Source organism: Epargyreus clarus, unplaced genomic scaffold (assembly GCF_041222505.1).
Source record: "Epargyreus clarus isolate Ecla_fem2 unplaced genomic scaffold, WU_Ecla_fem_2.2 ptg000009l, whole genome shotgun sequence".
Classification (NCBI taxonomy): domain Eukaryota; kingdom Metazoa; phylum Arthropoda; class Insecta; order Lepidoptera; family Hesperiidae; genus Epargyreus; species Epargyreus clarus.
The window spans coordinates 2293035-2318741 of NW_027332217.1; the positions used below are offsets into that span (position 1 = coordinate 2293035).

The 25707-nt window shown below is 33.9% G+C and overlaps 3 protein-coding genes across 4 annotated transcripts in view; 1 reads left to right on the forward strand and 2 right to left on the reverse strand.

Annotated features, from left to right (window-relative positions):
• LOC140744751 (uncharacterized) overlaps positions 1 to 1067 on the reverse strand; it is a 108130-nt gene extending 107063 nt beyond the window's left edge. The window contains exon 1 of the mRNA XM_073076395.1: positions 861 to 1067. Within this exon, the coding sequence (XP_072932496.1) occupies positions 861 to 995 (135 nt within the window). The 5' untranslated portion in view covers positions 996 to 1067. The remainder of the gene's footprint in view (positions 1 to 860) is intronic.
• Positions 1068 to 5085: 4018 nt separating this feature from the next.
• On the forward strand, positions 5086 to 6522 carry LOC140744753 (protein FMC1 homolog). 2 transcript variants are annotated; one of them, XM_073076401.1, is made up of 3 exons: positions 5198 to 5272; positions 5363 to 5426; positions 6059 to 6522. In XM_073076401.1, exon 3 carries the CDS (start codon positions 6066 to 6068, stop codon positions 6390 to 6392), a length of 327 nt encoding a protein of 108 aa, XP_072932502.1. In that variant the 5' UTR covers positions 5198 to 5272; positions 5363 to 5426; positions 6059 to 6065; the 3' UTR covers positions 6393 to 6522. The 2 variants fall into 2 exon arrangements, with proteins under 2 accessions (XP_072932501.1, XP_072932502.1); XM_073076400.1 differs by having other exon boundaries at positions 5086 to 5272; positions 5363 to 6199.
• A 17-nt stretch (positions 6523 to 6539) lies between these two features.
• Positions 6540 to 24650, reverse strand: Acade (acyl-coenzyme A dehydrogenase). Its single transcript, XM_073076399.1, has 9 exons — positions 24499 to 24650; positions 24191 to 24311; positions 18319 to 18419; positions 17630 to 17836; positions 11661 to 11831; positions 8910 to 9073; positions 8344 to 8488; positions 7570 to 7705; positions 6540 to 6820 (listed from the first exon to the last, which is right to left on the reverse strand). The coding sequence occupies exons 1-9, from the start codon at positions 24526 to 24528 to the stop codon at positions 6642 to 6644; spliced, it is 1254 nt and encodes a 417-aa protein (XP_072932500.1). The 5' UTR covers positions 24529 to 24650; the 3' UTR covers positions 6540 to 6641.
• Between the last annotated feature and the right edge of the window lie 1057 nt (positions 24651 to 25707).

The window sequence follows — 25707 nt, forward strand, 5'->3', positions numbered from 1 at the left end:
TAGGTAATTATAAAATTTGTTTCGATGTTCCGTAGCTTCAACTCGGGAAGTTGCAAAAAACCCAGCTTTGATGCAATCGCCAAAACGCGACTCGCTTTAAGAGTGAAAAATGAAAAAGTAGTTATGATAGCTAGTCATACTCTCATTGGCCATTTAAAATTCCGTGGACTGTATCAATTCTTTATTATCAGATTATATTACTTATTTGCATGAAATTAGCAATATCAGTGCATCATTACGGCTTCCGACTTTCTTGTTATTTTAATTAACTAATTAAGTAACGCGATCTTAGTTTAACATGTAACATGCTGTGTGATCTATGTTTACATTATAATTTAGATCAATAACTGAATATAAATTGTTATTTGAATATTTTTACCATATTATTATTATATACTAGGTATATGCAAACTTTTTTTCTGTCTTTTATGGTATTCATTAATTCACACTTTTCAGGGTTTTTTTTATTATTCAAAATCTAAAGTATCTTAATCATTACAAACAGAGGCCAAACAAAAATGTTACAAAATTAAAGAAAATGTTTTGTTGATTCGCAATTAAGCAATAAGTAGGTAAGTAGTAATGAATAACTGTTTTCATACAAAAAAATTATTACTTTTCGGTTTTCCTAATATTTTTCCTAAGATTTTCATTATCTTATGAACTATTTGGTGTTAATACTTATGTAAAACAAGCAAAAATATTATATTTTTCTCGACTGTCAATTGCAACATTTTATTATTCAGATACTATTTTAAATCATTTGTCGATTGTATTACATCTAGAATGTAAACAATCAATATAATTTAAATAAATCAGAAAAGGCGAAAAAATATATAAAAAGCTCGCAGAATACTTACGTTTAAATCATATCCGCTGGTAACCCAGCTGTGCTTATTGAGGAGGCTGCTTACATACTTTTTACGCCACTTAGTCAGCAGTCCATCATTACTCTTACGCCGCTTCGAATGCCGGTTCACTACGTAACGCTCCATTGTCCTCACCTACCCACCATTCAATGTATATTGTCAACCACAAACACAACACGATGGGCGCGGCCAGCCGACTCGCTCAAACTAAATGCATTTAGAAAAACAAACCCCGACCACCGGACTCAATTATAATAATTATATAAAATTAACGCAGCAACCTCGTTAATTACACGTATCTGAATAATTTGCCTTATCTTTTCGCGAGTGTAGAAAGTTGAAATTAGATGGAAAGCGAAAATTCGAAGCTTGAAATTTAAAACAAGCGGGGAAATTCGCGCGCGTTGTATGTTCGATGTCACGGGAGCGTTACATCGTTCGGAAACGTCGTCCTGTGACCGTACTTGCGCTGGTAATAATATCGTTCGGTACACTTATTGTCGTGTGTTACGGTATGTTGGAACGAATACGGACGCGTGATTCGAATGCTATGGGCGTCGTTTTTGATTGTGTACCATACAAAATGGACAATAGACACTCGATATGCGACGCGACATGCGTCCTCCATGTTAGTGGGTAATTTTCCTAGCCTAAATTCTTAGCCAAGGACGCATTGTGCCTAAAGAGGACAATAGTTTTTGGTTTACGTTTACTTTCGTATGCGTAGAAACCGAGCACCCATGCGGACCGTGAAACGTTTTTATATCGCATACAATTAGCCCAATTCAGCGCTTTGTTGATTTAAGTAGGTACTTCTAACTCGTTCAAATCGCTCTCACTTCACCAAGGCCGTTTAGATAAAGTTATTGATCCGACTGTCAAGTTCTAAAACACCATTGATCAATTTTGTAATATTGCAATACGTATAGGTATACCTATTTGTAATGACACATCAATTTCTGTCAAATAACAGTAGTGCCACGGTACAAATATCTAATCCTTATACTGTGGTAGTGCTAATCGCTGCTGTGTTTTGGTTTGAAGGATTTGCTAAGGGAGACATACTTTTCCGATGCATTCCCGGCCGCCTAGTCTTCAGGGGTAGTGGCAAAGCCGTCAGAGAATTTGCTATAGGTATAGGTCGACACAATAATGTTTTCAATAAGATATATGACAAATTCGGGCAACCGCCCCTCATTGTCACCGGTTTGGGCATTTGCCAACTTGCGTCCCCTTAGGTCGGACCTATTTTGTCCCTGTATTTCCGGGACTAGAATAGGGCTACGGTATCCCCTGCCTATCATAAGATGCGAATAAAAGGGGGCTTCCGGGGTTGCGGATGCCATGAGTGGGGTGCTCGAACCATCTAGTAAGCGACCCCGGGAAGGAAGGTGGTATGTATGTCGCATACCGTCGTTAAACACCAGGTGGTGCGGGAGGAGCAAAAACTGCTCCCCAGGACAGAGCCCGATCGGGGCATCGCGCTTGGAGGACTCCGGTTGTGTTTCGTCGGAGATCCCGGAGTTCTTCAACAAGCGTTGAGGACGGCCACCGGGGGGCTTTTGTGCGGTTAAAATCGCACATAACCCGGCGTCACTCCCACGTCGTCGGGTACCTTTTCAAAGCTTCCCCCACGTTAAGAAAAAAAGGTCGGACCTACACAAGTAAGTAGATACACAGTTCACGTACAAACGTGAACTACGAAATATTCATCAATCTCTCTATCAAATAGTTCATATGTACTATCTAACAAACTATAAATTTACTCATATCGCCATTAAAATCAATGCGTCTCATGCATCAATCTCAATGCATCTAGGTTACCGACTTGAAGGTGTTAAGTTTACATAAAGATGACCACACGCTCAACATATAAATGCAAGGCAGCCCAGATCAGATCATCAGTGACTCCGTAGGGCATACTAATATGGCGACCGAATTGCTGGCCTACTTCAATATTACTATTAGGGTTAGTGTGTTTTCTGTGAATTGTTTTCTGAGTACTCATATAGTGTCATAAGAAGGCATAGTTTGTTAAGTTTAAATCATCACATTAGTATAAATAAACTTCCTCTCCAACAAGTTATTGAAGCTGTTAATTTTTTTTACTACTACTATTTTTTACTTTTTTACTACTTACTGTTATATCGTAATAACACACAACAATCATGTATTAAGTACGTACAGAATTTGACATCACATAAAAAATCATATTCGTCACAGTCCCGAAAATTATGGCCTACACTATAACTCAAAGACATTTTATCTGAGGAGCTTGTTTGTCGTCTGGGATTCGAACCTCGTACTTCTTGTCCTTGCGTAAGACGCCGGAATTTATTTAAATAACTGGTGCTACTTTTGGAACCTTTTTTTTTGTTTACGAGGGGGAAACCTTCAAAAGGTACCCGACGACGTGGGAGCGACGCCGGGTTATGTGAGATTTTTACCGCACTAAAACCCCCCGGTGGCCGTCCTCAACGCTTGTTGGAGAACTCCGGGATCTCTGAAGGAACACAACCGGAGTCCTCCAAGCGCGATGCCCCGATCAGGCTCTGCCCTGGGGGAGCACTTTTGGCTCCTCTCACACCATCTGGTGTTTACGACGGTATGCGACCACACATACCGTCGTCCTTCCCGGGGTTGCTTGCTGGACGGTTCGAGCTCAACCCCGGAAGTCCCCCTTTAGTCGCCTCTTACGACAGGCAGGGGATACCGTAGCCCTATTCTATTCCCGACACTACAGGGACAGCTACTTTCGGAACCTACGTGTATTTTATGTTTGAAGGTGGTAGAACCCTCTGTTATTCGATTGCGGGTGGACCACCGCTACAGCTTTTACTGCGTAATAAGAATGTTCAGCGCTTGTGTTCGGATTTAAAAGGTGTGTTAAGAGAGACATATTTATCCGAAGTGTTCCAACTTAGTTCTCAGAGAAAGCAACGCTTCTGTGGCCGAACTTAGGTAGGACTCTTAATCTTATCTGGGGTTAACTACAGATGTCCATTGGCGGCAGTAGTCTTATATATCAGGTGCTAGTTTGCTACTTCAGTACATAGATAAGTATAGATATCTCACCGCCTTGTAATTGAAGGAAGCCATTAAATGGCTAACTATGTCTCAGCGATCAAATGTAAAATGGCTGATTGTTTCCCATTATGTCTCCGACTGTCATGGTGTAATTTACGCGGAACAATGCCGACATGTGCATTTAAGTGGTGCAAAAACTCGAAATCGAAGAAAAAGTGCGGAGAAAATAATATCGCTTCATTCGTAAATACTCTAAATACTACATTTTTCAAACACAAAAATAGATGACAGTGACAATTTCAATTGTCAAAACTGGTTAAATTTTCTCGTTAGGAGTGAGTTTCTTTACTAATCTATGTTTCAGTATTATAAAAATAATACAGCAAATGAAAAAGAAATAAGACAGCAAGCCTTTAGAAGTTTATAAATATATTAGCGCTCCGCGCAAGTCAGTATGAAGTGTAAATTTTATTAAGTGAGTAGATTGTATAAAATATATGCATATGCTATACTGATTAGCTAATTGTGTTTACAATAACAGGTACAAGTAGCTATAAGGCACGTACGAACTCCCAAATATGTCACGGTATTAAGTCATCGTATTGTAAATATTTATACTACTAGCAACTGTGTTATATCTATTTGGCTTCTCTATAGACATCTTATTATTCAGAATATGAGATTGAAAATGACTGGTTTCGTTACGTTATGTAAAAAGATTAGGAAGTATTGGTAAGTTCATAATTCGCAAACATTTAGTAACAATGTAACATACATATACACACTGTCTGAGGTTCTTCATCTAGTTGGGAATAATGTATAATAAATCCTATTGATATTGCAATTGTACATGGGATTATGTTTAAACTCATTTAAATTGAAATCGTTTTTTAAATATAGACGCAAAACAATATTACCATACTAGATGTCGATTGGATTTAGCGCCATCTTTCCACTAACTGTAACTTTAAACGTTCAATGACAGTACTTTTACAATTATTACTCGTTAGTTTATTGAGATAACTGATAGATGGCGTGCCAGTTACTATTGAATTAGATTACATTGGACTTGTGTATATTACAAAATATGAATATGAATTATAATAATAAGCTATAACTTGACACCTTTGTTTGGTGAATCGGGAAGATTTCACAAAAAAATGAATAATATTCAAAAAGAGTAACACACTCACGCTAAGTGTCAGTCACTAATGTTACATCACATCACAAAACAAAATGTCAAAATCCAAATTCGACAGCGATGGTTTTCAAATAATTTCTTCAAAACGAAGTTCAAAAAAATCTACAAAACTCCCACCTCAGCAAACTAATTTTGTAAAGGAAGAAATCCATATTGACGTCGAAAAGACCTACCGGTAAACATCCCTTATTAAAATATAGTGATTTGTTTTGGTTAGTTACACTTTTTGGTTATGTTTCGTTATCTTCATTATTCTTTGTTTTAGGAGAATATTGTCTGCTATAGAGGATTTAAAGACTTCCGAATACTTATCTGACGTCAATAAAGCTGTGAGTAATAATTTGAAACAGAGAAAAGTAGTAGAAATAGTTTGTTTTGGCCTTGGGCACATTGGAGAGTGTACCATATCTCAATACCAGTTAGGCTTGTTACTGTGTTTGAAAGACATTTTGAAGCCAGATAAGGTGTTTGTACATGATCCAATTTTTTACGTAAATGAATGTCAGGTGCTTAAAAAATTCGGACTTGAAATTATTGAGCAAAATCAGGAAGGAAGTTATATAATTTCCGATCAAGAAATCACACTTGTTTATCTTCCGCATTGCCCCAAACAACTGGCAAACAACTTTCTCTGGAGCAATTGGGGCTTGAGATTAGAAAACTGTGTCCTTATGTGCAATAGTTTCACATCTCTAATAGAAAATCACCCAAACAGAATACTAGCTGAAACCGTTCCATATATTTACAGAATCTTTCCCCATACTACTGAAATTGCTCTAGAAAACAATTTTACATTCAGAGACATTTTTAACGACACCTCATTGCACATATTTGAAAAACATAAATTGGATTTGCTTTCATATGAGTTTTGGATTAAAAATGCAAAGCCGAATTACGAAAACACTGAAGAGTTCATAACATCACTTATGGTAGAAAAACTTAACCTGTGATTTGTTTCAAGGTGAAACATGGCATCGATCACGACAAAAGCCCCACTGGTTACACTAAGGCAGCTGTTATCGGAGCTACGTAAGCAGGGTTCTAGTAAAAAGCTAGCGGATAACCAGATGGTTCAGTATATTTTCAGCCAGTACCGAAAATATCAGACCACAGACCAACAACTCTGTAAAGCTGCAGATGAGATGCACTTCAAAGCGAAGACCTACTATGATTATCTTTACCACTCGAGGAGGTACAAGGAAATTAATACAGAATTTAAAGGAAAAGGTGAACGAACAGTGGAAGACACAGCTAGAATGGTTGGCTTCAAGTTGCCACATGATCCTAAACCCTAGACGACGATCATAGGCAATTGAAAATATTAAACAAATGTTTTTATGATAGCAACATATTGTTCGAAATACTTCATTAGTTACATAGTTTATAGATAAAATGTACATTGTTAGTAGATAATCATTAATATTAATAAAACAATTGTTTTATGTCCATAAAATTTTATTTACAATTAACAAGTAATACAGAAATGCATTGATTTTTAAAAATATGGCAACCCTTAGTTCAATATAAAAAGTTGTTATAATAATTTATTGAGTATATTCTTTCTGGATCAGCTTGGCAATGGTCTGCAGTTGCATATTGCTTGTTCCTTCATAAATGGTTCCGATCTTGGCGTCACGGAAGAACTTCTCCTGAGGGAAGTCTCGGGTGAATCCCACACCTCCCATAAAGTCTATGCATTTGGATGTTAGGGTTTGTGCAATTTCTGGAAAAGATAATTGAAATTACTGATTGTAGAATTTATGTATAATTAGACTGTTACTATCAGTATTACTATTATGTCTGCCTTATAGTTCATGATTTTTTATTGTTTTTATTAACTACACTGCCTACAATTACACTAGCCTGTTATATGAGTATGCCCTAAACTTGTTTTAAGTGGAAGGAGCACATCTGTTGTAAATAGTTGACCTCAGATCTGTTTGATATATAAGGAATTAGGCATCCCCGAACATATAACTGGAACAGAGTAATAGAAACATGCTACTCTTGATAAAAAAGATTCAAAATATGTAACAATTTCCATACTCATATCCACCTAGAATTCCCTGTATGTAGGGTGTTATGGACAAACATTAGATTTCGTGTTTTGATTCAAAACAGACATCTCATTTAATTTATTGTAGTAATAACAATGATAGAATATTTTTTAGATCCATTGAAGGCCTCTGCGTAACATAGGCCTTCTTATTTTTTTTATAATAGACTAGCAGACGACCTGATAGTAAATGGTTACTGCCGCCTATGGACATCTGTAATCAATCCCAGATAAGATTAGATTCCTACCTTCCTGGAACGCCTCGGAAGTGTATACTTACCACACCATTCAAACTAGAACACAGTAGCGCTTAACACTGCTGTTATTAAGTAGAATAGGTGGGGCGGTGGTGCCGCCGGAGTTGAACCACAGAGAGTTCTACTACCTTTAGATGTGGTTGTATGTAATTTCCGTACCTGATGCAAAGTATTTAGCCATAGCAGCCTCTTTGACGAACTCCAGTCCATGTTCCTTCAGCCTGGCAGCATTGTAGGCCAGTAAGCGAGCAGCTTCCAGCTGGGTTTGGAGATGAGCGATCTGGTAACTGATGCCCTGGGAAATAAAGGTAAGAAATCATAATAACTTTGTATTACAAGAGTAGAATTCTGAAGATATCCGATTTAAAAGTACATAATCAATATTTATATGATTAACATAGATTAGTCGCCGCCTTGAAATTGAATGAAGCCACAAACGGCTTATTAGTAAGTTTTTTTGACAAATAAAAACATTTTTAGAGAAAATTTACCAATAAATAACTAATACTGCGTAATTTACATAATAAATAAAGAATGATTTCAAATATTTTAGGGACATTTTAGCACGGAGACGTGGCAAAACTTTTTTACGCAATTATTTCAATTCTCAAAACTGGGTACATTTTCTTGTTAGGAGTGAGTAAGTATACTTTACTAATCTATGATGATTAAAGGTAAATCTTAGTGATAGTATTAAGTAAGATTCTTATGGGTGTGCAATCATCAATGCACTACTTTGTAGTAGTAAAGTGCACCAATTTGAAGGAAAACTTAGAATAAATATATAAGTAAGTAATCAATGTTTTTGTGGTAAAACCTTGAGCCAAATTTTACTTTAAGGTAATTATATCACCAGTACATTACATTACATTGGCTTTAAGGGAACCATTCTTAAAATGTTTAAATCGAAAAAAAATATTTTTATATGAGTACCTGGAAATCGTAAATCTTTTTGCCGAACTGTTTCCTCTCGAGGGTGTAGGGAATAGTAGCATCCATGCATCCCTGGCACAACCCGATCATCTGGGCGGCGATGCCGATACGACCTTCGTTCAGGAAACCGGCTGAGTATTTGTACCTGAGAACGAAATAGAAAAGGTGAATTAGTTAAGCATCCAAGAGAAAATTGGTTTGATTTCAGTGAAATGTTATAATTTTGGTGCGATAGAATTTTGTAGCTTCATTACCTTATAGTAGTGTTCCTCCTACTTTTGTATTTGTAAAAATTCATAATTAGAGGAATTTGTGAAATATTTGTTAAAATGCTTATTGCCAGATATGACAGGATCACAATGTTCATTTACTATGCAAGAATACAACTTTTGACCTTGCCATCTTCATTTGCCAAATAACTGTAATTTCACGATCTAGATAGTAAAATTAACGAAATTTCTTCTACAGAATAAAATCACGTCTTTTTCGAAACTTCGATTTAAACCCTCTTCTTGTCAGACCGGTATGGTAACCCCTGACCACACGTGCCGAGAAGTAAAACTTACCCTTTCCCATATTCTCCCAGGATATTCTCTTCAGGTATCCTGACGTTATCGAAGTGCACCATGCAAGTACCAGACGCCCTGATGCCAAGTTTGTTTTCTGGCTTGGCGACGGAAAGTCCAGGGGTATCTCGCTCCACAATGAAACAGGTGATGCCTTTGTAGCCCTGAAAGTATAATAGTAAGATTGCTAAGTGATAAGTGCTGAATAGTCGCTGCCACCCAAGGAATCTGTAAGCATATAGATCAAAGTTCATACTAGAAATAGTTATGGTACTAGCAGCAGCACCCTGGTCAAATCATACATGTTCTTGAGCATTTAAATTGACTACAATCTTCTTTATGCATTTCTGTTGGATATGTGTCTATCGCCACGACTAGTATTGGCTACCACGCTACTCTGTTGGCGGTAGGACGAAGGGAGGGGAAAATGGTTTGTCATGAAGAATTTATTAGAAATTTTCATCATATATTTTACTCGTCATGTAACCGCAATACTTTGTAACAAATAGTTCAAGCATAATGGGCATGATGACAAATTTTGAAGTCCCCTTTTATAATGTAGGCACATGTCTACTGATTCCAAAAATCGTATTATTTCGGCTATAAATTCAGAATTAACGGAAATATTAGCATTTTTAAAACAAATTTTGAATTAAGCGCGAAAACGCTCACGGGTGTCTTGGCGTCCGCGAGTGACGTCACGCTTCAATATCCCATAGAAAAGTTCAAGCAATACGGTGACACGCCAAAAAAAAATGACGTCATTTCGCCCCGATTAGCGTTTTAGACAAGATGGCCGACTGCATTATTTTATACTTTTATTTTATGTATTGCAAATATAAAGTTTTTATTAAAACTGGGCTATTTTTGAGAATGCTTTTAACATATTGTTTTTAAGTAAATCATTTATTCTTCTATTTTACAATACTGTCATCATGCCCATTGCGAGAGAAGATAAATTAGTAATTATGATTCGCTACTATTTTGTATTATGTTGAGCCCATAGTTTGCGTCATTACACAACATGATTATCTATTGTGTTATTTACGTATCTAGTCTCAGAAGTTTATCACAGTAAAATTATCCGATAACGATCATATTTTTAAAATTACATATACATTACGCATACTTGCTCAATTAATTTTAGATTAAAAACTATAACAAGACGTGAATTTAAAATTTGTATTGTTTTTTGCTACCATCCAAAGGTATTAGGTATTAGGTTCGTACGACCTTCAGTCGTCAACTGTTGATAATGGTTAAGCGTTTGAAAAATAATTAAGAGCCATAAAGACTTCCTGTTTGATAAAAAATACATACTTAGGTCATAGATTAGTAAAGATACTTCGTCGCCTTGAAATTGAATGAAGCCACAAATGGCTTTTTATCGTAAGTTCTTTTTTTGAATTCTTGAGAAATAAAAACATTTTTAGAGAAAATTTACGAATAAATAACTAATACTGCGTAATTTACATGAATTTACATAATAAATAAATAATTATTTCAAATATTTTAAGGATATTTTAGCATGGAGACGTGGCAAAACTTTTTTACGCAAGTATTTCAATTCTCAAAACTGGACACATTTTCTAGTTAGGAGTGAGTAATCTTTACTAATCTATGACTTAGGTATATTAATTCTTTATAGAATTATCAGTGAAGAATGCATTATATTATATGTTTTTTTATACAATATAGAAGTAGCAGACGAACATGAAGTCCACCTGATGGTAAGTGACTACTGCCGTCCATGGAAATCTGTAATCAACCGTAGATAAGATTAGATATTTCTACCTAATGCCATAGATGCGCCGCTGCCCTGAAGATTAAGCTGGAACGCCTCGGAAAAGTATGTCTCCCTTACCACACCCTTCAAACCAGAATTCAGCAGCGTTCACACTGCTGTTTTGAGGCAAAAATAGGTGTGGCGGTGGTTTTAACAGAGTCGAATCACAAAGGGTACTACCACCTTCAAATGTTTATGAATCTTGTAATAATAATAACATTGTATTATGATACGAATGCGACATTGCATTAATGTTGTAATTTGCATCACTTTTGCACCGCGACGATAAGGCTGACTGGGTCACTGTTCCACATTACATTAGATAGTACCTACAACGTAGTTGCGTTATTATTTTTTGCTTACTCTGCTGTTAACTCGGTTTCATCATGGTGTTTATATACGATACAAGTAAGTACTTTTACGGATTAAGCTAAGTAGCTTAATTTGAATAATCTAGACGCACGGATGTGTGTCCACCAAATTCCAGGTTTTAATCTTTTGCGTACCTTTAGGTTTTCGTTTGTAATGGAAATAAGTTATTTTGGAATATCGTCATCAGAATAGACGAAAATTAAAAATTAAAATTCAAAATAACACATGCGATTGTCTTTACACGGTTATTACGGTGCTCTGAGTTACAAAACACAATGTGTTACACCTGATTTCTATACTTATATTCGTTTATATTGTCTACAATATCTTTTCTGGACTTTGTCTGCTCCTTTAAACGTTGGTTCTGCCAATTTTTCGATAACCCCTCACTTGATAATTTCTTAAGCTCATTGACATCAGATTAAAACATAAGTACTTCAACTTTCATACATATTTTGGTTGAAAAGTTTGCAGAATATTTTAGGTCGACATATTATTAATTTATTATTATTAAAATTTCTTTGGCTAGTCTCAGCTTCGTGTCTTGAAATGGTGTTTGTAAGGATGGGAAATAAAAAAAAACAGTTTCTTACCTTGGAGGGATCAGCATTAGCCATCACGAGGAAGACTCCAGCAACATCGGAGTTAGAGATCCACATCTTGGAGCCGTTGATGACGTAGTGATTGCCGTCTTTCTTAGCAACGGTCTTCAGAGCGAAGGCGTCTGAGCCCGAAGTGGGCTCTGTTAGGCAGAAACTGCCGGCCTGGAAACGAAATTTATGGACTTCGTGATATTGACTATGTGAATACATTATATCAGAGAAAATGCTACGAGCGTGTGGTATGTTTTAAAATTGCTTATTGACCTTTTAGACATAATTTTGATAATACAATATGATTGTAATAGTCACGATAGGGGCTACTACAATCATATTGTATTATTATTAAAAAGAAAGTCGTCTTCGTCAGTAAGTCAATGTTGCACAGATACCTAAAGTAGTAATATTTAATCCTGTATATTAAGGTGAAAGGGATCATGTAAAGGAAGGTAATCAAAGGCTTTAAATAAATATACAGATGAGAATAGATAGATGATTTAATAATCATCATTAAAATTGCTTATACTTGAGAATTATTATGGGACACCTACCATCATTGTGCATGGTCCTATTGCACGTAAACACATGACGAAATCATACACTCGTCACACGACTTTCTACCACTCATGATGCTTTTAAGTGTGTGTAAAGTTTAACCAAGAGAACCGGTAAGAAATAACATCGAGACTCGAGCAATTCATATTCCGAGCACAAATTGTCCATTGAAATTGTTCGCCTTGAATATAAACGTAATTGATGCTTCGATGTACTCATTATATTGTTAAAGAAATGTATGAACATTCTATTTGGGATCATAAACTACTTGTTGGTAGGATTGAGTATGATATTAAAATTGTATTGACCAAGTTATAGTACGCGTAAAACTAGTCCGCTCTGAATATAGAATGAATCGCGTCGCCATAGAAAATTGTATGACTATACCTGCTCGCAACAACTTCAGAGCGGACTAGACGTTTGGCGCGGACTATACTAAGGCATCGTAAGTACTAATCGACATATATTGTTTATTGTTTATTTTCTGGAAACTTCTTTTCTGGATTAAGCCTAAAGCCTTCTAATCTGGCTGTCGCGATATGAACTGTATTATATGAATTTGTTCAATATTGAGATTATGTTAAGATAAAGAGGAATGGAGTTCTGCAATTTGATTCTCAGAAGTCCTACAATTCATGTGCGGATTTTTCTTGTGATACATTGTTGGAATATAGCAAAAACTCAAGCCTCTTATAATGTATAATATTCAAGTAGGTTATATATGATAAAGCTGGCAGCTGAAAAACATATATTTTTACTTCTTCTAATTTGTCATTCTGTCAATGATTCGATATAATAAAAAGTATCTTTTTGGAGTGAATTTTATTTTATTATATTTCATAGTTTATTTTCTCGTTCTCCTGTGGCCTATTCCCAACAGGTTATGGGCCCAGGCTACGCTATCGTAAAATATTGAAAAATATAGTCATCTACTAAGTATAAAATTTATGTAATATTTCAAACATGGAGTCGCGGAAGAAAAAGACACATGAAAAATGTTTGATGGCGAACGGCGATGGCAAACAATAATATATAAGTGTCTAAACCAATACCGTCTACGGCGAAAACAATAATGGATGACTTAAATAAAATTACGAATGAAGAATTTTTTTGGCTACACAATTATTTTGACTGCGTAAGAAACAACTTAATTTGGAATTGCGACCAGATATCAAACGCTGATACAACTTCTTTTAATGATTGAGTAATATGATCACTAACTTGGTGCTAAACTTGATTAAATGGATCAATGGATGAAATGGATCGACGGATTATGGATCAAAAGATGAAACGAATCGACGGAATGCATATAATTCAATGTCTCATCTTTTAGATTCAATGAATACATTCAAAATGTTCAAAGTAAAATTGAGACCTGAAACAACTGAACTTCAAATATCACACGCTTGTAAAAATATAAATTTTAATATAGAAAAATGTGTAAACTACTACAAGAATACTTACTACATCATGCAGATACACAAGCTAATATGAATTTTTATCATGGAAACTGTTGGTGTAAAAATTATATTTTTTGCGATCTGAACCCGTCGCTATTACTGATGCTAACTGTCATTATATCAAGTACCTAATTGCAACAAAATGGAGACAGTAGTAGCTATATAACTGTAAATGCATTGGACACTGCAAATAAAAATAAGGACAGTTTCGCTTTTATGTCTTAAAAATGAAATTTATTTGATTTTTGTTCCAATTCTAACCCTGACACTTGTTTTTCTTTTAGATTTGAAAACTCTGATCACTTTGAAAATACAAAGGATTAATATGTGTCAAATGACAGACTACGTTTAAAATTGGAGGAGCTAAAGATTTGGTAAAGGTCAAAAACAAAGAATTTAAAATTCTATACTGTTCACCAAAAGTTCTGTGGAACTTTAGTTCTATGGAACTTAAGCTGTACCTATGCAGCTTCTTAGTAAATCGAATTGAATAATAAAAGGTATGTGCCGGTTATTAAAAAATGAAGGGCATATTTATAAAAATAGTAAATGTCTAATATGTAGTATAAAGGATGATAGTATCATTATTTTTCATAAAATGATAGATCACAGTATAAAATAAACTTAATTCAAAGTTAGAAATCGTATTAGTTATGGCACAAACGGTCATTTGAATAAACAGAAATTAAATTTGAATAGCAGTGATAGCCTAATGGTTAAGAAACCTGACCTGTCTAACGAAGGGTCCGAGGTTCAAATCCCAGGCAATCACCTCTGAATTTTTTCAAAGTTATGTGTGTATTAGAAATTAATTATTACTTGCTTAAAAGGTAAAGGAAAACATCGTGAAGAAATCTTCTACACCTGAAAGATTTATATAATAAAAAATCTGAAAGGTATGTGAGTCTACCAATACTCACTTGGCTAACGCGATGGATTATGACCTAAACCTTCTCATTCTGATAAGAGACTCATGCCCAGCAGTGGGACAATAAATGGGTTGATAAAATTTGAATATTTTTAAAGATTTTATTATTGACCGTCATGTGACAATCTTGAATACTTATATGTAATCTGTGATCTTGAATTTCTGAAAGTCAAGACTGACCAGCTAATGGTAAAAAAAAACATTTTTTTTTTTATTATTCACTGTGATGTTTGCGATTCGATAACGTCGACTTCCTTTGATGACAAAAATTGTCTTTATGTTACATGTATTTTAAATGGGAAATAAGTATCATTTTAAAAGTCTAAAAGTGAAAATGTATCCTATAGTAACATTATTCATTTACATTATGATAATGATCGAGAATATATTTCTGAAATAATGAACTTATGGAGTTTTTGTTGGCAAGGTAATTATGTATCATTAAAATTTACCTTATAAAACACAATAAAATGGTGAAACAGAGCAAATGAATCGTATATTAACCGAAATGGTTGTAAATGCGAAATTAAATAAAGCTTTTGGGGTGAAGCTGTTACAACAGTCATATACCTACTTATATTTATAAAAATATACATATTCCCCACTAAAGCTCTGATAATAAATAAATAAAACACCATGTAAATTGTGGCAAGGTAAAAACAAAATCGATCATATTAAAATGTTTTGGTGCTACTGCTACGTTCGTAACACAGTTAGCAAGATTAAAGATAAAAATATTTTAGATCCAGCCTAGTTGGTAAAGATTTTAATGGATATACATTATTAAATATTAAAAGTAATGAAATGTCCATAGCTGCTAAGCAGATCATGTAGTTGATGAATTAAATATTGAAAATAATGACAACAAACATTGAGCATTACATATCAATATAAAATTTAGAAAGCCTGACTCTGATTCAGCGAAACTAATTGAAAGCTAACAACAACATTCCTTAAATGATAATGCGTCAACAATAACTATTAAATACTTGATCAATCCCTGAATTATTATATACGGATGCACAATCCTGATAGCTGATTTTTATTAAGTACTTTGCAATAATTACCTAAATAATTTAAAGGTATTTTAAGGTGCCTATTAAATGGTGAAAAGCAGTACAAAGTGAAATTAAGCCACAAAGGAGCAATCAAATCTGATATTTTGTTTACAGACCTAAATATGTTAACATTATTAGTTGCAAGTGGGTCTTTACCACAAAAAATAATGAACTAAGTAGGTAAATCAGAAAAAATAACAAAGCTCGTTTAGTTGCTCGAAGTTTCACTAAGAAATTCAGTTTCAGTAAGAAATTTTACAAGATTAGGATGTAACGTTCGCACCAATGGCCAGATTTACTACATTTGGATAGATTTAAATTTACACCATATGGACGAAAATACTACCTTTGTAAATTTCATTTGATATAATTAGAAAAATATATTATAATGGTTTTCATACAGAGAATATTTATATGGTAGTACCAGAAGGTAAAGGTTGCTAAAGATAAAGAAGGTTGCCTAAAGATAATAAAGTAAGTAAATTAAATAAAAGCTTTAACGGCTTAAAGCAGACATCTCGGCTTTGGTTTGAACGTCTTCATGTTATACTTAAATATAGGGTTTAAAAACTCTTAAAGGTACATTCTCATGCAGATGCATGTAGATAAATGTTTAAATATACCTATATAAGATAAATTAATACGGATAAGAATATATATATATGTATAGAATAAGATATATGTATAGTCCCACACGTATGTATATGGTTTAATAATTTCAACAAAATAAGCATTATAAATTTGCAAAAACATTTTAATGCAAATAATTTATATTACAAATACAAAATAAATAACATAATTTCTTGATATAGATGTTGAAAGAATAGCAAATACAATATCACTTAATCAGTCTACTAATGTGCAAAATGTGTTAAAAATATTCTATAAGTGTAATTTATCCTAATCACTTTCCTTATAAATTATTCAGTATTAAATACTAACTTATGCCATGTTGCACATTGTAGAGTTAAATTAAAGTAGTATTGTATAGAAATGTAAAAGTAAATGTACTTACGCATCCAGATTTTTTGTCTTAAATGTGTAAATATTTAATACATCTTTTAATGTTATATAAAAGATATAAATAGTTAAACCTAATCAATGAAAGCTGTAATTATAAGTAGTTAATTATTGCTTATGTGGACTCTGACTGAGAAACTGAGAACGCGACGAGACGCACAAACATAGTATTAGAAACTATTTGTTCAAAGTAATTAAAACTGCATAATTTCGTGAAACACACGAAAACAATGTAGACACTGTCGCAGTCTCATCAGCTAAAGCAGAGTACGAGTATAAGGTTTTGTTTGAAGTTTTCTTTGTATATTTGACTGATAAATCGATGTGGTCTGAAGTATCTTCAGCTCCACATGTGCCATGGTTAAGTTTGCCATTGTAAAAACATTTATATTTATTGTAAAAAGATGTGTGTTATGGAGTTTCTTTCGCCGCTTCTTCTCCATAACGAAACACCTAGTGAAGTGGTGGTAGATGTAATGACATTCAAGAAGTGTTCTGCAAAGAACGTATTTATAAATTGTTTTATACTTGAATTTTTGAGGGAGGCTGTTGGAATATAGCAAAAACTCAAGCCTCTTATAATGTATAATATTCAAGTAGGTTATATATGATAAAGCTGGCAGCTGAAAAACATATATTTTTACTTCTTCTAATTTGTCATTCTGTCAATGATTCGATATAATAAAAAGTATCTTTTTGGAGTGAATTTTATTTTATTATATTTCATAGTTTATTTTCTCGTTCTCCTGTGGCCTATTCCCAACATACATGATAGGAAAATAATCCTTTCAAAATTTTTCGGAATTCACAATAATCCTGATCCGACCTCAACCAGGAATACAATTCTATTTGAAGCCTATTTTGTTAAAGAAGTTGCAGAAGCTTTATGTAAGTTAGAAGCCTGATTACTATTTCAAAAGCAATAAAATCTTATAATCTTACGTATTCCGTGCAGAGTTTCGTCAGGTACTTCTTCTTCTGTTCTTCAGTACCCAGCTTCATGAAAAGAGAATTGACTAGGGTATTGTGGATGTCGACATAAGCTGCTACTGCTGGGTCTACCCTAGACAGCTCTTCCACCACTAACATCATGGTCAGGAATCCACAGCCTGATCCGCTGTATTCGGTTGGTGTTTCTATGCCCATTAGCTGTTAAAGAAAGAAGGATATGATTATCATTACGGAATAGTTAACTACATATTGAGGATGAATATGTTTATTTTAATATCTTGTGCTGACAGTCCTTGCAACAACATATCGAACCGAAGTATTGGTATTTTACTGTTCCTGAGTTCTTATTAAATATTAAATAAAGAATAATAAAGAAACTTGTTAAAAATTCATACAATGTTTATCGACAAACAAATGTTAGATAATAGTATTTGTGTATATTTGACCTTCTCATTTACTGTTGACTTCCTAGTTTAGATAAAATTTCAGATGAGCAAACTTATTTACTTCTATTGATTATATGCAATTACTCGTCGAAAGTTTTCTTAAATTATATTAAAAATGGAATCAATAAAGTACGTTATGGTTTGATTAATAGCTCGGTTTTATTTCCAAGTGAATAGTTCTACCTATAATCGTGACTTACGATTACATATTTATCAGTATTTTTAAGTACTTACGCCGTTGTCAAACAATAATTGTCTGATTCCGTCGTCAATTTTGTGTTCATCTTCCATTTTCTTGACCAAAGGAGCTATTTGTTCCGTCGCCAATTTTCTGACTGGAAACATATTTTAAAATCAATAATGAATCCATCAAGCCTGTAGTTCATCATCGGCACGAACATTGTTACTAAGTTGAAGAAGAAATCTTTAAGCAGAAATCAGTTTAGCAATAGTTCGTATAAAAGATGAAACCTTTATGGTTCCACATCTCTAACCTTTATATAAATTTGCCCTTGCGTTATACAGATAGTAATAATACCTACCTACAATTTATATCGCCGTGTTCAAACCGACTGAAAGTATTTAGAAATAATGTCGTGCTGTAAAATTTTGCTTATTTTAGAGTTGACATTTCGTATTTTAGTCTGAAAACAGCGATTTGAAGCTAAGTATAGGCTACAAGATAAGGAATGGCAATATGTAGGTCCTTTCCATTATGAGAGGAGACTCGTGCCTAGCAGTGGGATAGGAATGGGTTGACGATAATGAAAGTACAAACTCACGAAAATTCAATGTGCTTCAAGTAATAATGTATTAGAGGGTTCCGAATAGAAGACAATCACTACATAAAATCGGTTGGATGACAATATACTGAAATAGGTTCTAAAAGATCTAATTTGTGTTTAGAGCATAAAATCCTTCACCAGCCGAATTTTATGTGTGTGCCTGTAACGTCTTGTTATTTGTTAGAAAACTAAACATAACCGCTGTTATCGCTTGAAGTGCTCTTGATTGATACTTCACGTATTACACAATCTTGTTATAAAATTATCAAATTCTTATCACCGTTATTCAACGAATAATTTGCCCGGCAAAGTTTATCTTCGCAAGCATATCATTTTATAATCATTTGTGTTTTTCTACTGATATCTTATCTCTAATCTTAACGATTCAGGGTGCACGAAAAGTTCCTTTGCCGCTATTTGAATACTGTTCATAGATTGCTTAAGTTTTCCGCAGCGCTACATAACTGCTATGTTCTGGAGTAGATTTTTCACAAAGTGGAACCTCTGGTTTGAAGGTTATTTTGTAGAGGCACCATATTGTTAGCAAACTAAACTACTCCAAGCTATTAGTTCCACTTAAAATCACGTCCAATAACGTCGTAACAATAGTAAAAATAACATTTGCAATGTGTCCTCTCCATTCTCTTCGTAAAATTTCATGTTTTGTAGAGTGCTTAGCCTGAGCACTTATTTTGTGGCCTGAGGCAGATCTCCCGCCAGCCTTAGTGGTCATTGCTCATGCCTGTGGAGCTGTCATATTTATAGTCTTAGTTCAGACCGTTCTATACAAGATGGTTGGAAAACTTCGATAGCGTGATTTAGAATTGTGTGGCGCCATCTCTTGCCTAGTTGTCACAAGAATATTCTAAAGCTAACTTGGCATAATTATTAATAATTAATCTATCAATGAGTTTTTTTACCAAATATCGAAAATTGCCAAGTTCTGCCCAGAAAATATAAAATTTCGTTTACGAGCCTAATTCAACTTTAGAGTAAACATAGGTTTGATGAAGGCCAGTTAAATATAAAACAACACACAAGATACGTTTATCTATATTAAATAATAGCTCTTTATACGGAGATTCGACATGGCAACGACGCTTGTGGTCGTATGTAAATAATTTTGTGCGTGTGTGGCTGATAAGGTGATAGTGAAACTAAATTGATAAAGCCTATGGGTGACATTCATATTCATAACTGCTATAGGATGAAAACCTTAACAATTCATTGCAATATAGTGGCTCCCTCACGCTCGCTCTCGCTCACGCATTATAGAGATCGAGCAAGAAGTACATAACAACGTCGATATTTGGGACCACAACGTTTATTGAATTTAGTTATACAGAGTCATTGATCATCAATTGAAGTAGTACAGAGTATTCTACAACAAGTAATGTTAATAATATTTACGCCAGAAATGTAGTGGGTAATGTAGATAGTTCAAATTGCGAATGCAAAACGTTTTAAAATACTTATCTGATTTTAAAAGATAAATAGAAATAATCAGGTGAAAATCAAATAATTTGGCAATTACTTAACGGATAACGGGCGATAGCGAAAAATGTATTTGGCGAAATTTGAGATTCAGATTATTCCGTAGTGTTGTGATAGTGTTTTGATCGCTCGAAAACTCGAAACTTAAGGACGATAGAGATTGTCCTCGTTGAAAACTTCAAAGTGAAAAAATATCTTTTGGGACTAATGTAAAACGAAATTCATCTTATTATATAGTAAAATCAAGTGATAAGGTATTTTTTTAAATATAACCACCTCCTTTTTGAAGTCGGTTAAAAAGAAACACAAATAAATAATACATGCAGAAGAAGTTAATCTAAAATAGAAGTAATAAGATATAATAGGACTTCAGGAATATTAGTTATGTTTGCAATGACAATATAAGGGTATTTATTTCTCCCCACACTAAGTTTACGTTTTCTAACTGCTTTATTCAGCTCTACTAAATTACGGAGTTGTTAACAGTTAAAATAGAGACCTTCGCTAGCGAGTAAAGCGTTTTTTTTTTATAATTTGGATGATCTACACTTTATGTATAATCCCCAGACAGTCTTAATGTGAAATATGCAATTAATATTATATAGTTATCGTGTCAAGGATAACCACTCTGGGAACTGCATAAGTTACTTTAACAGATACTTTTCTATTAACTCTAGTACCATTATTCTTAATTATTTTTATAATATTAAAATATAAAAACTCATATTTTACTTTTAATATCTCAGCAATGCTGAAGGAATTTGTTGGTACTTTCACCAAAGCTTAGAATTACAGGGTCACTTTCTGGAATTAGACATTACTAGATGACCCGGTGAACTTCGTACCACCTAATTATGAGTGACTATCTGTACCTCGTGGTTTCACTCGTGTAATTTATGTATTATGTCCATAAACTACTGGTAAATATTAGGAAATGGCCACAGGAGAACAGGAAAATAAAAAATACAATTAAATAAAATTCACTCTACCTCTCTGCACTCTGTTATTTTTTTACCGACTTCAAAAAGGAGGTGGTTATCAATTCGGCCGGTATCTTTTTTTTATGTATGTACACGAATTACTCCGCCGTTAGTGAACCGATTTTAATAATTATTTTTTTATTGTGTTATTTTTTATTGTAGGTTCTAATGAAATTACAAAGTCAGTTCATCATTGACTATTTAAGGGTCTGATAATGTGGCTCGGAGACAAAATATGTAACTCCTCAACCGATGGGGATATTTGAGTTGTGTTTGAAGATATTTGGTGTAAGTTCTAACGAAATTGCAAAGTCAGTTCATCATTGACTATTTAAGGGTCTGATAATGTGGCTCGGAGACAAAATATGTAACTCCTCAACCGATGGGAATAATTGAGTCGTGTTTGAAGATATTTGGTGTAGGAGGTTCTAATGAAATTGCAAATCATTGACTATTTAGTTAGGTTAGGATGGAACACATAAGACAATATAAAACTAAGCGGGCAGGGCGCGGCAGCGCCCTGCGAGCGGGCGGTTCCAATCAATGTAAATTCAGACCGTACCTTAATTCATAATCACGTTTATACAATTTTATATTGTATTCATATAAATGTTATTATGTCATCACTAAAAAGGGTAAAAAATTTTTTAACAAAAAATACAACCGACTTCTATGTCACTACATAGTAAAAAATAATTCAAATAAATGTTGGTTTAGTACATATTTCTGAAGTCGGCGCTCAATATATTTCGTTCGAATTATTTTTTACTTTGTAGTGACATAGAAGTCGGTTGTATTTTTTGTTATTTTTTTTACAAACACGCGAAAAGAAGTACCTATAACTTCAATAACGTTTTTTTTTAAAGAAAGTTTATTTACTTATAGTACTCTAATCGGGTTGTTGAATAGCTAAAAATGCTGAAACAGGTGTGTAAATAGAAAGGCGATTTATAACAGTCTTAAGGGTTGATCTAAAAAAACAAACAGTGACTCAGATGCTTCATTATGTCTTATGATAATTTTCTTAGTGCTCCAAATTAACGGATATTAAATTAAAGTTCCATACCCGATTAAACGACCCTAAAGGTTGATTTTCCAAAAACGGTGAAAAATGTGTTCTATTATTTTGAATCAAAAAGCTAAATTCCAATTTTCATAGACTTTGCTTCAAAATCTGCCGATTTCTAAACGAAGTGTCTTCTAAAGCCAAATGCAAATTTTTACAGTTTTTGCTTCCAAATTAACGGATTTTAATATAAAATTCCAACCCCTACTTAACCAACTTAAGGGTTGATTTTGCAAATATCGTGAAATAGATATTTAATTACTTTCTATCGAAATCCTATCAAATACCAATTTTCATATAGATTTGCATCAAAACTGGGGGACTTTAATACAAACTTTCAACTCTTATTTATTCACGGAAACGCGGTCGAACAGGATAAAAAGTATCCTATGTTCGTCTCCTGGTTCTAAGCTACCTCTCCACCAATTTTCAGTTAAATTGGTTCAGCCGTTGTTGAGTTATAAAATGCTTCACGAAAACGCGGTCGAACGGGATAAAAAGTATCCTATGTCCTTTTCCTGCTTCTAAGCTACCTCTCGATTAATTTTCAGTCAAATTGGTTCAGCCGTTCTTGAGTTATAAAATGACTTCACGGAATCGCGGTCGAACGGGATAAAAAGTATCCTATGTCCGTTTCCTGGTTCTAATCTACCTCTTTACCAATTTTCAGCTAAATCGGTTCAACCGTTCTTGAGTTATAAAATGACTTCAAGGAAACGCGGTCGAACGGGATAAAAAGTATCCTATGTCCGTCTCCTGGTTCTAAGCTACCTCTCCACCAATTTTCAGCCAAATCGGTTCAGCCGTTCTTGAGTTATAAGTGGAGTAACTAACACGACTTTCTTTTATATATATAGATTTTCACCTCGGATAACAAGGATTCTAGTATTAAAATAAAAAATAACATATATTATGTAAGCGGAATATGAAACTCGTATGATAATGACATAAATTATGCGAAACTCCAATCCGGTATTTCGTTGATTTTTATGGTTGACCTTGGCTTGGTAGTTGTTTGAATTTTCCTCAGTAAATTTTATTTTTTTATATTGTTTTTTATCACTTGTTCGTAATAATCAATCTTAAGTCTTAAACAAAATCATGCGTATATGAAATGTTTGCATAGCTAGATAAATAACCCGTAAAGGTTTGTTTTAAAAAAGATTATTTAATAGGTAATTTTTAGAATAGTCATTTAGTTTAATTTATAGTACATTATGATCAGGCTCTGATATGCTCAGGCTCATCGACTTCAACCCACTACATATAGGGTTAGTTTAGGACCCTTTTACAAAGTGAAAAATGAAAATAACAATTGAATCATAGTTAATCTTTTACATAAGTAATTAAACTTTATTTTAGTTTACCTAAATATATTGTCTACCGTATGTTCAGTAATTGAGTACTGGCTTCTATTTTCGTACTACTGAAAGACGAAAAACAATTTTGCAAACGCAGCCTAATATTTATATGTTAATTTTTGCAGCTTTATTGAACCAAGAAACATTCTGTAAAAGTGCCAGTATGAAGCAGTCCGCTTCGTCGGAGTTCCGCCAGAGCGATATTAAAATTGTTTACGTTAAACATACTTCACGCTATTACAGCTTTTAAGATTTGGAATTTGAAACTATAATTGCTTGTCGATTTGTAACATGTGACCTTTTGTTTTTCAGCTAAGAGATGTTTATTAAAATTTGCTCTAGTGATACTGTTTTAATTTTAACTGATAGCAATATTTGATCGAGAAGATAGCAAATTAGGTAAATGAGTTAAAATATTACTTGTCTCTTTCATTGTCAATTCATCCTCGGTCAACATTGTCAGGGGGCGGGGGCCAGCTTCCGAGCTGTACATTGGCGCCTTTGCAACAGCTGCTGCCGGGGTCCGCCATTGTTCCAAAATCTGCAAAACCGCGCCATGCCGCGCCGTAAATACGATTACAACAGAATATTTTTTTAATTTACGTAAATTAAATATAATGAAAATCAATCACAAAATAACAGAAATACTAAAATACTAAATTGAAGGTTATGAAAGCTTCGTGTCGAGCTTTTTATTTTTAAACTTTTTTTAAACAAATACCACACACCTTACTGCCAACGCGACGCAACGGGATCATTTTTATGATCTTTTTATTTTTTGCAGTAATATTACGCGATTGCAGGCGTGCTGCGCAGGCGCCGATGGACCGGTATACTAGTGGATATAAACTGCGAGCCGGTCTTAATGTTATCTCACTCGCGCGAGATAAGCAGTTTCGTTTGTATAGATACATCATTTTTCGATTAATATCCTACCAATTGTTTGAGCCTTCCACATGCTATTGTTTTACAGAACTATGGCCTTACAAATCTATAATTGTGTATAGATACAATGTTCTTCCTCATCTGATAGATTTTTATCGGTCTATGGGCAAATATTCAAGCAATAATGACACTTCTTTATAATTATTTTGTATGTAAATGTACTCTACCGTGTCAATTTAGTAAAACAAATGTGATTTCTACAATAAAATTAATAATACAACTTCTGTAAGTACCTTTATTATTTTAAGTTAACTCTGTTTTTTTACGCCAACCACATAAAAAGAAACTTAATCACCCAATTATTTCGTCTTTATGCGGCTAGCAATTATCTAGTTAAACCTTTGTCTTCTAACCTTTACATTCTTTCATTCTTCGTATTCTACAGACGCCTTATTGCAGAACTAAAATAGGTATTTTGAATACCCTATAATTCAAAACTCCGTTGATTATGTAGACACTTTGCCTAATATCTGAACTCCTGTTATGGCGTACTCGTTTGAGGGCCCCAGATCTTATTTCAGTTTGAGAATAAAGTATCTCTGTTGTAGGCATTTTCATTCATATTCTTTTATTTTGCCTTATGAAACTCCTGGGTTCGCTCGACGTCGATCATCCGTCATTTCATTTTTATTGCCTCGATATTATTTAAGGCGTGCTTCCAGAGGAGTTGAATATTTATTCTGTGAGAGAAATAATAATAATATAGTAATATTACGCTTATATTTATTATTAAAATATTGTATTCAAATAAATGGATTTTATGCTTAAGTGTTAAATGACGATTTTTTATATCTTTTGTTTTAATATTCAGTGAAACGGAACACAGAGTATCCGCATGTTCGATTGACAAAGTTGGTAGAACAGTTTTCTAGAAACTTACAGAAAATTACAAAAGTGTTGCTATCATTACACAATTTTGGAAAATTTTCTGCAAAAATACTGCCTTATTTGTTATTATTGTTAACGGTTCTATGTAAATAAATCACGTTTCA

Coding starts and splice junctions, on each gene's coding strand:
- Acade (XM_073076399.1), bottom strand. CDS start 24,528: ATGATCCCGTTGCGTCGCGTTGGCAGTAAG. Junction 18,420..24,190: donor ATTGACAATGAAAGAGACAA/GTAATATTTTAA, acceptor ATATGTTTCCAG/TCAGAAAATTGGCGACGGAA. Junction 9,074..11,660: donor CTAATGCTGATCCCTCCAAG/GTAAGAAACTGT, acceptor TTATACTTTCAG/GGCTACAAAGGCATCACCTG.
- LOC140744753 (XM_073076400.1), top strand. CDS start 5,133: ATGTCAAAATCCAAATTCGACAGCGATGGTTTTCAAATAATTTCTTCA. Junction 5,273..5,362: donor GACGTCGAAAAGACCTACCG/GTAAACATCCCT, acceptor TCTTTGTTTTAG/GAGAATATTGTCTGCTATAG.